We start from the raw sequence: 17,032 nt of genomic DNA on the forward strand, positions 1-17,032 counted from the left end.
AAGTCCTTGAGCTTGCTGAACACAGCATCTGTTCTGTATAAAGCTGACTATTCTGTACAATGCAGTAATACAGTGGTGTAGTACAGATGAAAGTCAGCAGTGTCAGTTGATCCACAATATCAACTTCATACTACTGCTCAGTTGCAGTACACATGCAGTTTCAAGTTTTGAAGAATGTGCATTCACATTATGCATGAGTTGCTGGATTACAAGTAATGCGTCTTAGAAGTAATGGTGCAGTAGATCACAGTGGACAGTTTTCAGTAGGAGTGCAGTAGCAGTAAATTTCGAAAAGTAAAATTAGTAAGTTGTAATTCAGTGCAAAATTAATGCATCACAATCCTAAGTATATAACAGCAATATATTGCGCCATCACCTGAATATATGGTATAATATAATATATAGTATAATACACCTGGTATAAGAAAGACAATGCTCATATAAAAAATGACCGTCCCTGTATGAGCATAAGTGTAGGGTTTTTTTATAACAAAGTGTTCCTATATATACCTGTATATATGTAGTCATTAGTGCATTTGGGGCAGTGATATCTACATATAAAATGTAGCCCAAGTACCAGCAACAATCAAGTCAGTTGCAAAGAATTACGCTATTGGGAATGGCTAAGATCTAAAGGTGAGGGCACAACTCCCAGGTCTCTTGTAGGAGACCCCCCGCTTGAGTAGAGATTACCAGCCAGTTGAGTCAATAAGGCTAATTTATATATATATCAATTCTCTATTACTTTAGTTGAGATAATTTCAACCGTTAGATCTTAGAACAGTTTCTATACAAAATAGATCTTTACATCAAAGCAGAGTCTCGGTGATTTTGAACAGAATTGATTAGATGTTAGACTTTGGCCATTGCTTGTTTCTGTTTGAGAATTCTGTCCCTCCACCCTACCGGACCATTCAACCACCCCTTAATATTGACCTGAGAGCATGCGGTCAAGTTTTCCATTTCAACTATCCCGCCTAGCTAAAATACCAGCACCATTCGAGCACGTGTTTATCTGTTCAATTTCACTGCTTGACTTTGACTTTTGACCTGTCTACCGGGTAATGACCCATAATTTTTTGCGTATAATATTTAAAAGTTCCTAACGACAAGAAAATAAGGAAGTACCCCGTAGCAACAAGTAATCTTATAGCCTTGTTAAAGGTAGACGCTGTTGGTAGCAGCTTATGGTAATGCAAAGCATGTTTGTACATTTGACATTAATACTGAAGCTTCCATGTGCCAGGCTGTCTATCAATATGACAAACCATCGTAGAGCTTAATACTGCCAGACTTGTCTTACCAGGTTAACAACTGGGTACGCTTCTTCTTTGGGTTCAATACATTTATTATAAAGTTATCAACAGATACAAATTATGGATAAACCATGAAACACATAGCTATACATAATCAAGTATAGCTAACAGATAAACGAGTTACATACAATACATGACTTCACGCGGAGTCATCCGCTCTTGCCTATCCAAAATGAAAGAACTTATTTTTGCCTTCATTAAAGCGTTTGTCGTACTCGTCTGATTGGCTCTCATCATCTTCGCTGTCATTCCAGATCCACCTCCAAGTGACCTTCTTATGCGGGCTCGCAGATGTTGGCACCGACTGTCTCAAAGCTGCCATCTTTGGATCTGCATAGTATTAATTGGAAAGTATTGATTAGATTACAAGTGCTGCAGCCTCATCTAAGAGCCAGTTAATAGATGCCTTTCTTTTCTCATACTAACCATCAATATCTTCAAATAACAAACAACATCGAATTTTAAAACAATATTGATTTGTATTTCACACCTTTGCTCTAGAAGACTGTGACAAAGCTCTTTCAGGGTCAGTTTTATCAACAATAAAAAGATGTGCATTGCCAGGTTTGATAAAACAACACTAACTGCTGAAGGCCTGAGTAGGTAAATTGTTTAGAACAGAACTTGGACAGTTATGTATTTGATAGCTTACAAGCATGTGCCATACTATATTTATAATTATACATTAAAATATAGACCACAATATGATTTGATAATAATATTATATATATAATATCATATACATAATACAGTTTAATGTACATATAAGTAAACTTGGTCGTTGAATGTGTAAAGAGATAATTAATTTAGCAGTATACAAGCATTTGGAAGGATTTTTCTAATCACAGGTTTGTTTGACTACACGACTACTCTCTCTCACGACTAACTAATGTTAAATAGTTATTAATTTAAATGAATTATAAAACTGTAGAAAATATTGGGGCTTTGGTGATTTCCTTGATTGAGACTTAAAGAGTTTTAAGAAGAACGGGTTCTAGAGATAAAATAGTAACAAAGACTGAAGACTTACCAGCGATATTTGAACCAATGATGTTGTAACACCTATCCTCACAGACAGCCCGCACGATCTCTGCATTCGAAACCGATAGAGCATTTGACATATTCTCTATGCAGGACAACACGCAATCTGGAAGGACAGCCGCTCCAGAATCAGCCGTTAAACAAAATGCTGTCGCAGCTAGCAATAGATATCTCATCTTCTCTCCTGTGCTGACCTGGATGATGACTTACTCTACGCAGAGCCTTTTTGAATGTGCGGGTATTTACTCTAAACACTTAGTCTTATAGAAGGTATCATTAGTGCGTGGGTTTAAATAACATTGGATTATCTCTCACTAATGACAAGCGGGTGTGAAATGCCTGGAGCGGAGGCTAAAATTACAATTAAATCAATATAATATTACTCTAATCTTTTGTTGTGTAAATGAAGTATTAGTAAGATGACTCTGATGAATGGCGCTGGCCGGTGATGTAACAATGAATAATCACATCGATATTATCTAATGCTGGCTGCTCTTTCTCGCTCTGGATTCATGCTCAGTCCACCAAAGGCTTAAGCAAAGCAACACTCTTGAAATGCTTTTTTTAATGTATGTCAGGGCTGAGCAAATGATAGACACATGCCAATCTAACATTTAATAGATGTTGTAGTGAAATTTAAAACGTAACTTAAATTAATAGTGACGCATTTCTTGTATGCGCATTAGAATATATAAATGCAATAAAATACCACAGGTTTTTAATAACAAATGAGTCTCATAGCTTGAACGAATACAGTGGCATTTACTGATGACCCAAATCAATGTCTGTGAATATACATGTATATATTGTAATTGAAGGCACTTTGGAAACGTATTTGGTGCAGAGCGTAGAAGGTACTATCTTTTGTACCAACGTTGTAGTCAAATTAAATACAAGAATTTTGAATGTTTATTCAGAAATGAAATTAAACATACTGTTATATAAATGAGGTAATCTGGTTTCTGAGATGTCTATCCAAAGAATTGCGTGAGAAATGATGAGACGCGCAGCTCTCACTCCCTCAAAGGGAAACATGACTATGCAGATGAATGGCAAGGAATTAATATTGCATGACCTTTTAATACTCACAGCAATACAAAAGGTTCAATTGGAGTATGTATAGCCAATTTTGCTGTGGGCACAAGACTCTGGAGATTAAATTACTCATCGGAGGTCATCTCCTGACTGACATCAACTGTAGGACTGTTCTCAAAACAGCCTGCCTTTGATATCTCTTCAAAAGCTTGACAGTTTTGACCAGCAAGAAATGGTTGAGACATGACAATTTTACACATGTAAGATGGAAAATTAGAAATAATCAAGGATAAATACGGATGCTTATTGGTCAGTCTGCCCATGTTTAGCTCATGTTGTACATCACAGCGGCTTAATGCTGAAGCCTAACATGCATAGAAAGTGATATGGCATAGCATAATTTTTTTAAAAACTTAGATGACCTAAAGGCACCTACTTTACATCTTTGAATTCGCAGTATCATTACCTTGATGAGTTTTGGCATCTCATACACTAGCTCTAATAATCTATGGCCATCTATCAAAACACTTGTGTCAAACCTACTTGAGTATGCTGCAGAATTTAACCATAATTTCTTTGAGACAATAATTACAAATGCATTGCATTTATTGAGGTCATAAATAAATCACATACCTGGTAATGAAATTAAAATTATTGATAATAAAACTATAAAAATCAAAAATTGTGTAATATATCTTGCATTAGCTAGAATATACTGATACACACAGAGACTGAACAGCGTGAACACTAAAAATGTATGAAAACTCTCAGGTGCTGTGAATATCTGAGAGATATCACAAGGATAAAATTGCATGAAAAGGAGTAATGGAATGGCAAAGGATTATTGGTACTCCTTACGCTAGTCATTTACTACAATTGTATTATTTTGATTGCCGTAAAACGAACGCAGACACTAATATTCAAGTGCTTGACAGGTGGTGAGCATCAGGCAAGGAGCCTACAAGTTCTGGAACATTCTTAGCTTGTCTGAAGCTGATATTTTCTTTGAGACACGAGGGTCCTGTCTCTTGTTCTTGGCAAGTGCCTCACGCATTTCCGCTGCAGACATCTTGGGTACAACATTATCACTCGCCTTTAAAATCAAATGTTCACATACAGTACTAATGGCTGAACTGCGACTAAGACAGTAAAGTAAGATTACATACAGTAAGTACATACCATAGACTACATACAGTAAGTACATACCATAGATTACATACAGTAAGTACATACCATAGATTACATACAGTAAGTACATACCATAGATTACATACAGTAAGTACATACCATAGATTACATACAGTAAGTACATACCATAGATTACATACAGTAAGTACATACCATAGATTACATACAGTAAGTACATACCATAGATTACATACAGTAAGTACATACCATAGATTACATACAGTAAGTACATACCATAGATTACATACAGTAAGTACATACCATAGATTACATACAGTAAGTACATACCATAGATTACCTACAGTAAGTACATACCATAGATTACATACAGTAAGTACATACCATAGATTACATACAAGTACATACCATAGGTTACATACAGTAAGTACATACCATAGATTACATACAGTAAGTACATACCATAGATTACATACAGTAAGTACATACCATAGATTACATACAGTAAGTACATACCATAGATTACATACAGTAAGTACATACCATAGATGTGATGGTAATGCCTGGTTCAGATTAATGTCGTGTGCGAGGTGCTGCGCCCTGCTATACAAGATTATGCAAGTGTGCGATTGATGCAAACCGCAATAGTTATGAAATCGCCGAAAGATGCAACGAAATCCTGCGAGCACTCCACAAGAGCATTGACCTGCGCAGTCGTGCGAGGGCGCAGCACCTTGCACACAGACCTTTAACAGACATCTTACCAGACCAAGATGCTCACTTAATAATAAGAAAACATCTTGGAGTTTTACGTGAACAAGTCATACTGAAAATGAAGCGGGAAAGTCCAATTAGCCAGTGACAGTGGGCGCCAAAAGCCCTGCAAACCCCTTCCATTTATAAGGGAGTACAACTGAGCTGATAGCACCTTGTGACAATCAACTGCATGTATCATGCATGAGCTATACTGAACAGGCGAAAAAGCAGATGTTGAAATTGTCTTTCTCTGTGTGAAAGGATGGTGTTATCACAAGATTTGCAGATATTCATAAATAGCTGTGGCTGAATCACACCGCACTCGCGCGCCCCACACTAGACATACAAAGTTTGCAAGAGTAAAGAGAACCATGTGCCAACCTTGGAGCCATCAGTTGAGGGTGCTGCCGCAGTAGATGTCACCACATTGGGAGGCTCTTCAACAGTCTACAAGTGTCAGCAGAATGGCAATAGAGGACTAGGTAGCTCACTAGTAGCCAATGCAGCATACAAGGACTAATACGAGGAGTGATACGAGGAGTAATACGAGGAGTAGTATAACATAGACTTTTAGCATCACAATCTACAGGAAACAAGAGATACAAACCTACAGTTACAAACGGTAAATAAAGAATAAACCATCTGAATGGTTCACACATCAACAGCTAGCCTTAGACCTAGGTTTAATACCTCTAACCAGTTTGGAGAATTTAGCGAAATTAGGTATTACGATCAAGCCTCAACTTGCGGTCACCTCGTCAAACACATTCATTGGCATATGATGAAAGATTTGACCAAATTTTGTTTCAACACACGAAACAATTTTCTCCATGGCAAGTGCAAAGTTTAGAAGAGGCTGACAGGTGACAGCACACTGATGACTAGAGATAAATTGAAAAAATCTAATTTAAACACAAAATATATAAGTTAATTTATATAAAGTTCATATAATCCAAATTACACTATCTCTGTATCTCTGTATCTCTACCTACACACGGTCCACCTTCTGTATTAACAGGTCTTCATAATTTCCTTGCATTCAGCATACAGATGGTAATAAATACATCTTATAATTCCTTTATTTGTGTGGTTTCTTAAATAAACAACTTAGTTATTTACAGTTCTCTGTTATTCAGTTGATTTAATGCTCAATGTAATGATATAGTAAGTAGGTTATTAAGTAGGTAAGTATTTAATGCTCAATGTAATGATATAAAGTATTTATTGCCAAGTTTTGTGGGCTGTGGAATGAACTAAACAAAGTACAATGAATCAATACCTTCAGGAATTTTGCTTTACTTTAAGAGAGCGGTGATATACGAGAGCGGTGATATACGAGAGTCTACATACGATAGAGTCCACATATGATAGAGTCCACATACGACAGAGTCCACATACGACAGAGTCCACATACGACAGAGTCTACATACGACAGAGTCTGCATATGACAGAGTCCACATACGATAGTCTACATACGACAGAGTCTACATACGATAGAGTCCACATACGATAGAGTCTACATACGACAGAGTCCACATACAACAGAGTCTACATACGATAGAGTTCACATATGACAGAGTCTACATATGATAGAGTCTACATAGGACAGAGTCTACATACGACAGAGTCTGCATATGACAGAGTCCACATACGATAGTCCACATATGACAGAGTCCACATATGATAGAGTCCACATACGATAGTCTACATACGATAGAGTCTACATACGGCAGAGTCCACATATGACAGAGTCTGCATATGACAGAGTCCACATACGATAGTCTACATACGACAGTCTACATACGATAGAGTCCACATACGATAGAGTCTACATACGACAGAGTCCACATACGACAGAGTCCACATACGACAGAGTCTACATACGATAGAGTCCACATACGATAGTCCACATATGACAGAGTCTACATACGATAGAGTCTACATACGATAGAGTCCACATACGACAGAGTCTACATACGACAGAGTCTACATACGATAGAGTCCACATACGACAGAGTCTACATACGACAGAGTCTACATACGATAGAGTCTACATACAACAGAGTCTACATACGATAGAGTCTACATACGATAGAGTCCACATACGACAGAGTCCACATACGACAGAGTCTACATACGACAGAGTCTACATACGACAGAGTCTACATACGATAGAGTCTACATACAACAGAGTCTACATACGATAGAGTCTGCATACGATAGAGTCCACATACGACAGAGTCTACATACGACAGAGTCTACATACGATAGAGTCTACATACAACAGAGTCTACATACGATAGAGTCTACATACGATAGAGTCTACATACGATAGAGTCCACATACGACAGAGTCCACATACGACAGAGTCCACATACGATAAAGTCTACATACGATAGAGATGATATACGACAGAGATATATGGCATATCAAGTAAATATCCGAGCGAATTAGCTTTGTATGTCAAGGTTTGACTGTATTTACTTGCAAAATGTCTAAGCTTGCCCAGTTACACATTGTTATAACCAAACTGAACAAATAAAAATAAACAAGCGCTACACGCCTCAACTATTAGAATTGCATGCTCCGATTGATCGAATCCGGGAAAAGACAACTTCTATTTCTAAAACAGCTTGCAAACATGCTTTAACATAATAGCCAAGCCAACTGCAGTTTGTCTTTTAAATATTTGATAAAAACCAAACTGTATGCTTTCAGATGAAACGGCAACAATTACAGAGACACTCAACTCAGTATATTGAGTTGTCCAAAAAGCAGGGTGTCACAACTTCTACTACTATTAAAGATGAACTTACGCATAAAAACTCGTGTTTTCATATCATTTGCGATTGTTTTTAATTTTTTAGGTAATTTGACCGGCAGGATGTTTCTAGATTAAAATTGACAAAACTTGTTCACGGTTAAGATGCTTGGAAGGAAAACACGTGCAAAATGACGTCACTAGCTGTTATCGCTGTGATAGCTGATATCCGCTATTGCGTTAAAATTGCAGTGTTACACGTCTCTATTCTATTGGTCTCTTTGTAACTATAAATGTCACTAGAAATTCCCCTGTAATACAGCCTACGACCAAAGTGATATTGGAAAAAAGAATGGGCACTGCTGGTTGAGAAATGCAATATTAGCAGTCAAAGGCACTGCAGTGCAATAGGATAACTGCAATGGTAGCTGTAATGTACTGGGCGTTATTATGTAGAACAAACAGCAATAATGAAAGGCAAAGATTATATGTTTATATCTATCCACTGCAATAGGAGAAATGCAATCTTAGAAGTAAAATGGCAAGCTGCTGTGTAATATACACAGTTTGAAAGTTGGTTGTGTTGAATGCAGAATGGTTTTGACAGCGATCTTTAACCAAAGTGAAGAAATGGGTCATGATCACAGAAACCATGGTTAAGTCGGGTGTGTGAGATTTAGAGTTATCTACACTAGCAGGAGAAAATTCTGTTATTTTGCAAAAAAAATTTGATTTAAGCTTTATTACAGCAGATTTTATGGTCAATAAACTGAATGCATGTTTACCATTAGCGCGAAAACATAGTTCTGAGAAAACTGGTGTTAAAGTTTGAAAAACGAAAACCAATGCACATTTTTGTCTAGATTTCAAAACGTCATAGCAACCAACATCAAGTTGTGATATTTATCTAGATTTCTGAATTTATATCCAAAAACCTATGCTGAATTTAAAAATCTAAACAGATTTTAGTTGGTTGTCATAGAAATAGGTGTATATCTACAAGAAAATGTAGGCCTATTATTTAATTTTGTAGATATTAAAAACGGCTTGGCAGTCCCACGATATTGGGCACAGCCGTAATACCATCAACAAAATCTTTAGAAAAATAATAACAGTAACATATTTGCACACCATCGGTCACTATATACTTCGATCTTGCAAATTCGAATGATTATTCTTATTTATTCTTATTATTATTCTTTAAATTTTATAATAATCTTATAAAATCGAATAAATAAATCGAATAATAAAATCAGCAAAAAATAAACGATTACTTTTCAGTAATTCTACGTTAATTACAGAAACCTTCGGCAATTGGACAATGCCATAGACTGGTGAAATGTGCATGTTTTTTGTGTGAAATGCGCATAGTTTTACTAGCTGTCGCACGGCTTTATTGGCGTTTTGTTTGCCGGTCTTAATTTTGATTAAAAAAGGCTTGTCAGGTTTTAATGGCGATTTAGGCCAAATTAATCTGTCTAGTTATGTATTATCCGATCAGATGGGTAAGTTTTAGGATACTGTCTCAACTTTTCAAAGACTTGGTAACATATTTAAATAGGTTTATATGTGTTTTCCTATGATCAAACACAAGCGAAGTGAGTGTTTGGGAGCTTTATGATAAATGCATATGCGCACACAACTCCCGAAAAATTATTCATCAACGGCCGTACCCAAACCCTTGTACCAAAATCTCATCATAAATTTAACCATTTTTGTGTGGAGTCGTTTAAGTAGAATAACGATACAAAACACATAAACCTATTTAAATATGTTACTAAGTCTTTAAAAAGTTGAGACAATATCCTAAAATTTACCCATATGATCGGATAATACATAACTAGACAAGATTAATTTGGCCTAAAATCGTCATTAAAACCTGACAAGCCTTTTTAATCAAAATTAAGACCGGTCAACAAAACACCGATAAAGCCGTGCAACAAATAGTAGAACCATAAGGCAGTGCACATTTCCCGAGAAAAATGTGTGCATTTCACCAGTCTATGGCATTGTCTAATTGCCGAAGGTTTCTGTAATTAACGTAGAAGTACTGAAAAGTAATCGTTTATTTTTTGCCGATATTCAAAGTAACTCTGACATTTTGGACACTTATAATGAGTACTTTGGTATTCCAACTGATGTCCAAAGCAGTGACAGTAAAGGACGATGATATTTTTCTAACGATTCTTATAAGACTATTGCAATATTTAATTAGAAGAATAGTTGTTCGATTTTATAAGATTATTATAAGATTTAATTATAAAAATAATCGTTCGAATTTATAAGATCGAAGTCTATAGTGACCGATGGTGTGCAATATGTTACTGTTATTTTTTTAAAGATTTTGTTGATGATACTACAGCTTTGCCCAATATTGCGGTACGGCCAAGCCGTTTTTAATATCTGCAAAATTAAGTAATAGGCCTACATTTTCTTATAGATATACAGCTATTTTTATGACAACCAGCTAAAATCTTGTTTAGATTTTTCATGACCCATTTTAGATTTGATCATCAACCATTTCTTCACTTTGGTTACAGATCGCTGTCAAAACCATTCTACATTCAACACAACCAACTTTCAAACTGTATATTACACAGCAGCTTGCCATTTTACTTCTAATATTGCATTTCTTCTATTGCAGGGGAGAGATATCAACATATGATCTTTTCCTTTCATTATTGCTGTTTGTTGTACATAATAACACCCAGTACATTACAGCTACCATTGCAGCTACCATTGCAGCTCTCCTATTGCACTGCAGTGCCATTTGACTGCTAATATTGCATTTCTCAACCAGCAGTACCCTTTCTTTTTCCCAATATCACTTTGGCCGTGGGCTGTATGACAGTGGAATTTCTAGTGTATCATTATTATACTTAAACGACTCTACACAAAAATGGTTTAATTTTTTGATGGAATTTCGGTACAAGAGTTTGGTTACAGCTGTTGACGGATAATTTTGGGGAGTTGTGTGCACATATGCATTTATCATAAACCTCCCAAACACTTGCTTCGCTCGTGGGATAATTGCATTTTCACTTACCCTGAGCATTTTTATCGCGATCAGGTTTTGTCATTTTTAATCTTAAAACATCCTGATAGCCAGATCACCTCAAACATCAAAAAAATCTCAAATGATGAAAAACATTGAGTTTCTGACAAAATCTGCTAAAATTTTGGGTAAGTTCACCTTGAGCTTGCAATGTCATTGCAGCCCACTTACAGTACACAGATCTTGGTAAATGTTTCTAGCAGGGTCTTATCTAAGTCCAGCAAGACTGTATAAGCTGCTCTCACTTGCAGCAACTATTTGATCTGTTGGGAGACATTTTATTACTCGACACTCTGTGCATACCAAATCTATTGCCTATAACCTCTCACTGTCCATTCACTGAACTTAATGATGATAGGAATAGGACCGATAGAAATAGAAACGAGTGTAATCTTTCAATGACTGGATGAGTCTTACGCAGGCAGAGAATAATTTCGCATGAGAAGTCCACAATAGAAATCAACAATAGAAGGCAATTACATACGGGCAGCCGAGAAGAATGCTCTATCTAGAACACGTAATCCAAATGTGCACCTACCTCTCTCCCTCTTAAAACTAGCGCAAAATAAGTGTGTATCTACCTGTGCGTCATTAGCTACCACCTTCTCACTCGCAGTTGAATCCGACAGAGGAGAGGTCTCTGGCTCAGGCGTCTCAGCGTTAACAGACTACGAGAAAAGAGAATGCTCTAGCTAGCCTTACCAAAGAAGCAATCAGGACATACATAGACTTTACACATTAGCAACTAATCATATATTGCCACGTACTAGAGTTAAGAGCTAGCACAAGCGAGTAAAGCAGAAGGAGAAGTTGTCTTACTTTTACACCTGAGAGCGCAAGGCTTGTTAAACCAACTGGAGAGTCGAACAAGTTGTATAGCGCAGTGCATTATAACAGACGTACATGCCCAATACCACAATGCAAAGCAGTATCAACAGAACAACTAATAGTCAAACGATGCGGCAGCAGTCAGCAAGCAACACATACATTAACCGCATCATCTAACTCGGACAGTTCAGGAGGTGGAGGAGGCAAATCCTCATCTTCATCATCCGAGTGAGTGCTTGAAACTGCTTCCGAGGTGACAGGTGGTAAGTCAGCGGGTGTCTGCCAGATTATAAATGAGTAAGCCATGCAGGGAAAGCAGGAACTAAAGGAACTAATATCAGAGGGAACGGAGTTAAGATAACAGCCAAGCATGAGTGAAACTGCGAGCAGAGTTATGCACAGTCCTCTATGGTAACATCCACCCAAATAGCAAACACTCTATATCTGAAAGCTAGCCCGCTATCTTCCTTTTACGTTAGCTAATAACTCCGCGATGCTTCTTAAGCAGAAACTATTGGGCTAATCAGTTTCCATAAAATAGCATCATTTACTCTCTCGTAATTCTATTCCATAAACATACCCAAGTTACCATTCCATAAACATACCCAAGTTACCATTCCATAAACATACCCAAGTTACCATTCCATAAACATACAAGTTACCATTCCATAAACATACAAGTTACCATTCCATAAACATACCCAAGTTACCATTCCATAAACACACCCAAGTTACCATTCCATAAACATATCCAAGTTACTATTCCATAAACATACCCGAGTTACCATTCCATAAACATATCCAAGTTACCATTCCATAAACATACCCAAGTTACCATTCCATAAACATAACCAAGTTGCCATTCCATAAACACACCCAAGTTACCATTCCATAAACATGCCCATGCATATAAACAATGAAAAGGGACTACTAAAATGGTTCATATGGAATATCACTGAAGCCATCAATATTGCCTACATTACACTCTAGATAGTAAAACCACAAAGTAATTTTGTGTGACTCGGGATAAAGCAGTGGTTCTGCTGTGAAACTTGTCACAGTGTATGTAAGTCATGGCCGTGCGGGAAAAAAACATGTCGATTCCGAAAATGAGTCACTGCAACTACCTTGACGCACACCAATTTTGCGGTGAACTTGATGATATAGGGTGGGGTTTAGTGCTAGAACTACGCTCTTCTACCTATGATACACGCACATGTGGATATAACCTCACGAGTTAACTACGCTCTTCTACCTATGATACACGCACATGTGGATATAACCTCACGAGTGAACTACGCTCTTCTGCCTATGATACACGCACATGTGGATATAACCTCACGAGTGAACTACGCTCTTCTGCCTATGATACACGCACATGTGGATATAACCTCACGAGTGAACTACGCTCTTCTGCCTATGATACACGCACATGTGGATATAACCTCACGAGTGAACTACGCTCTTCTGCCTATGATACACGCACATGTGGATATAACCTCACGAGTGAACTACGCTCTTCTGCCTATGATACACGCACATGTGGGTATAACCTCACGAGTGAACTACGCTCTTCTGCCTATGATACACGCACATGTGGATATAACCTCACGAGTGAACTACGCTCTTCTGCCTATGATACACGCACATGTGGATATAACCTCACGAGTGAACTACGCTCTTCTGCCTATGATACACGCACATGTGGATATAACCTCACGAGTGAACTACGCTCTTCTGCCTATGATACACGCACATGTGGATATAACCTCACGAGTGAACTACGCTCTTCTGCCTATGATACACGCACATGTGGATATAACCTCACGAGTGAACTACGCTCTTCTGCCTATGATACACGCACATGTGGATATAACCTCACGAGCGACTGCAGCGCTAATATGCCCTGCGTAAGCTTAACTTATAGACTGTTGCAGTCAACATTCAGTAAGCACTGCAACCACCATGAAACAAACAACCGACCGAAAAAATTGTTGTTAAAAGTTAGAAATAGCTGTTGTGCGGAGTTGTCTGGACGTGGATGACCCATGATCTGCAACTAGCCAAGCATGTGTTAGACTAGGTAGGGAAGGTAGTGCAAGGCCTGAATGATATGTCATTCAGTAGGTAGTCTCTTGTTGGAAGTAACAACTGAACACAGCCTAATTGAAACTCTTAAAGTAAGGTAACGGCGACACTTGGTGTGCTAGAGTTTGGCCTGTACTGCCTTCATGGCACCAAGCATATGGTGCAATGTCTCTCAGCCATGCCTGCTAGCGTGGTCTTCTAGCGTGAATGCAAGTTCCTAATATATCTACACTAGTTGAGAGCAGGCAAAGTGGATCGAGCAGCAGAGTGATATCTGTCACTCTGCTGTGACAGATATCACTCTGCACAGAGTGATATCTGTCACTCTGCTGCAGTCGAGCGACAGCAGTTTAGAACAGCTTAAGATATGCGAATAAGAGAGAGTTCACTACCTCATAGTCATTATCTGCAGGAACTTCGTTTACTTCTGCTGTCGAAGCCTCGCTTCCCTCCTCTAAAACAGCCAATAAAATTAACTTGAATAGCGTGTATCCTCCCCAGTAGGCTATCAATGGCTGAACAAAGGCAAATATCAATTTGAATGGCAAACCGGTTAACAGTAACAACATCTAATCGCTATAGCTGGCACCAAGATATGCGTGTAACGAGACAACAGATGTGAGATGCGGCTACACACTTTCATGCTCCCATTTACAACTGTACAACTATGTGAAACGTGTAAATAAATGCGTGTGAAGAGAGCTATGTATTTAAGAAGAGCTAGAAATAGGGACAATGCTTTAGATTGTTACATAGCCACCGGTTGTCAGATAACTAACTGTTTTCATCTAAAGGTGATAAAATCACAGACCTCTCTTACATTTCAATGTCCACTTCTAGTGGTTTCATCTCCTTAACTTTTATGGCAAAGAATGCGATTAGATAAGCCATATTAGATGAGCGAGAAAAGCAAACAAGCCGAGTACAAACTCCTCCGTGCATATAAAACCAGTCTACCTGCTACGGGTACTCACAGCTCTGACACACCCAACGTGACCTAACTTTGCCATTTCCTACTCTAGGTTTGCTAAAATGCTAATACCACCAGTTATCTAAAGTTGTGGTCAGCCTATGCCTTTTAGGAATGCCATGCTGAGCGAATGAGTGAGCAAGCATGACCTAGGAAGTACAATAGATGTGTGTTGATTCTTGAGATCACTTACTTAATTACCTTAAAGCTCCTGTTGAGCGCATTCATCAATGTTTAGCAAACAACACACACACAATAGACAGGCCTAATAGTTTTGCGGAAGTCATTTTCTTTCGAATTGCTAACGCCGTATCAGTGAATTGTTCTCAAAAGGAAGGAAATATGGATGTAGAAGTGAAAACATCGTAATGGAGAACGTTGCAATATTACAACATTGAATTATTACATTTTTGTGGCAGAAATAAATATCGTAACTTGCAGCATCGCTGAAACCAATAGAAGAAGGCATGCAACTTTGTTGGATTAGTTCGACCAAAAATTTAAACTAATGATAATATGCGATATGATAACGAAAGTCAACAATACTATATTTTTATACAATGCACCTGTAAAAGAAGCAGACAATTGTTTAATCTTACAGCAGGGTGATATGTGCAAGAGATGAAGAGAGAAAAATGCAATGATTTCTATATTACTTGGAGTAACCTTGACAACGAAATAGAAAGGCACTGCAAGTGTTGCAATGGCTAAAATATATAACAATTATTCGGCTGTAAATAGCTCTAGATTAGACTTATATAAAAGCAATAACAAAATTCCTATTGAAATGATTCCACCGTGACCATAATCTGTTACATTTGGTTCTCTTATAATAAATCTAAACTATTTTATTTGAAAACCAATGCAATTGAAATCATTGCGAAAACTTTGTACCTCGGCAACAGCATACGATTTCAAATCGGCTATCTATGAATTTACACATCAAAAAACACTGCTTTATTGATACAATTATAATCGAACTAACACCTATAAGACATACTTATTTTAAAAATAGTTCTTAACAAACTAGCATATATGGTGACTTGGAACAGATGTTTGGCGAAATAACAGTAAAGATTTTCAATGGAAAACAAAAACATGCAATAAAGTGTTGTTTGAAACAACTCATCATCTGCATCGTCGTGATTTGATCAGTTGTGCAGTCTCTCCAGCTCAGATATCTTTCCCTAAATTTCCTCTGCCGGTCCAACGTTTGTTCCTATAGATGTCAAGCCATATTCTTATTCCAGATGAACTTAGGGCGTCTCTGGATCTTTTCACGAACGTGAAACAACTAACGTAGAAGCATGGTTTGCAATTTATAAACCTTTGAGACAAGAATAGTTTATAAATTGCAATCAACGCTAGAAAATTAATGCTATCGGCTTAACAAACTTCTTAAATAGTCACAAACGAGGATAAAATATATCATATTTTGTTACTAACCATTAGCAGCAGAAACCTCTGCAACACGGTTGTCAGGACATTTAATGAGCTTCACTTCTTCGATTTCAGGTGTTATAACAATCTTGTTGTTTTTGCAGTATTCATCTCCATCTTTGTCCACGACTAAGAGCCACACTGAATTAGGTTCTGATTTAATCCGCGTAACAACTTGTTGATGATTCTCGTTACCAATGTTCACGTCATTTACTTCAACTATTCGGTCACCTTCTTTTAAACCGGCAGCTTCGGCAGGACCTCCTTCATCTACCTTTCCAATATACTGCCCGGCTTTGCCCTTTTCAGCATGCAAATTAAAACCATATCCCGAAAAATCGGCCCACTTTTGCACAAAACATTTTCTAATGTTTCCTCCACCAAGATCTGTAATTGCCATAATTATTAAAAGCGCCAGAAGCTTACTAAAGTTTAGGACAACAAAAGTTTGAACTAAAATGCAAACGCTGCAACAATTGTAATCGGTTCACGCTGCCCACACCCTAATTCTCCGCTGTTTTCATCACATAAGCGGATGTAGATTGTCAGCGTAAATAATGACTACTGCAAATAGCAGCTTCTGTTTTTGTATCCAC

General features: G+C 37.6%; 1 protein-coding gene across 1 annotated transcript; it reads right to left on the reverse strand.

Moving 5' to 3' along the window:
* Window positions 1–1,344: 1,344 nt before the first annotated feature.
* LOC137391906 (uncharacterized) lies at window positions 1,345–16,997 on the reverse strand. The gene is made up of 8 exons (XM_068078466.1): window positions 16,443–16,997; window positions 14,419–14,480; window positions 12,098–12,217; window positions 11,692–11,778; window positions 5,676–5,741; window positions 4,354–4,485; window positions 2,347–2,551; window positions 1,345–1,646 (listed from the first exon to the last, which is right to left on the reverse strand). Exons 1-8 carry the CDS (start codon window positions 16,834–16,836, stop codon window positions 1,480–1,482), a joined length of 1,233 nt encoding a protein of 410 aa, XP_067934567.1. The 5' UTR covers window positions 16,837–16,997; the 3' UTR covers window positions 1,345–1,479.
* Window positions 16,998–17,032: the final 35 nt, after the last annotated feature.

The sequence above is a fragment of the Watersipora subatra genome, chromosome 1 (genome assembly GCF_963576615.1).
Source record: "Watersipora subatra chromosome 1, tzWatSuba1.1, whole genome shotgun sequence".
Taxonomy (NCBI): domain Eukaryota; kingdom Metazoa; phylum Bryozoa; class Gymnolaemata; order Cheilostomatida; family Watersiporidae; genus Watersipora; species Watersipora subatra.

Excerpts from the sequence above, each read along its gene's own strand:
- LOC137391906 (XM_068078466.1), bottom strand. The coding sequence starts at position 16,836 with ATGGCAATTACAGATCTTGGTGGAGGAAACATTAGAAAATGTTTTGTG. Across the intron at positions 5,742-11,691 it reads TGGTAGCTAATGACGCACAG|ACTGTTGAAGAGCCTCCCAA; the intron begins GTAGATACACAC and ends TGACACTTGTAG. Across the intron at positions 1,647-2,346 it reads CATTGGTTCAAATATCGCTG|ATCCAAAGATGGCAGCTTTG; the intron begins GTAAGTCTTCAG and ends AATACTATGCAG.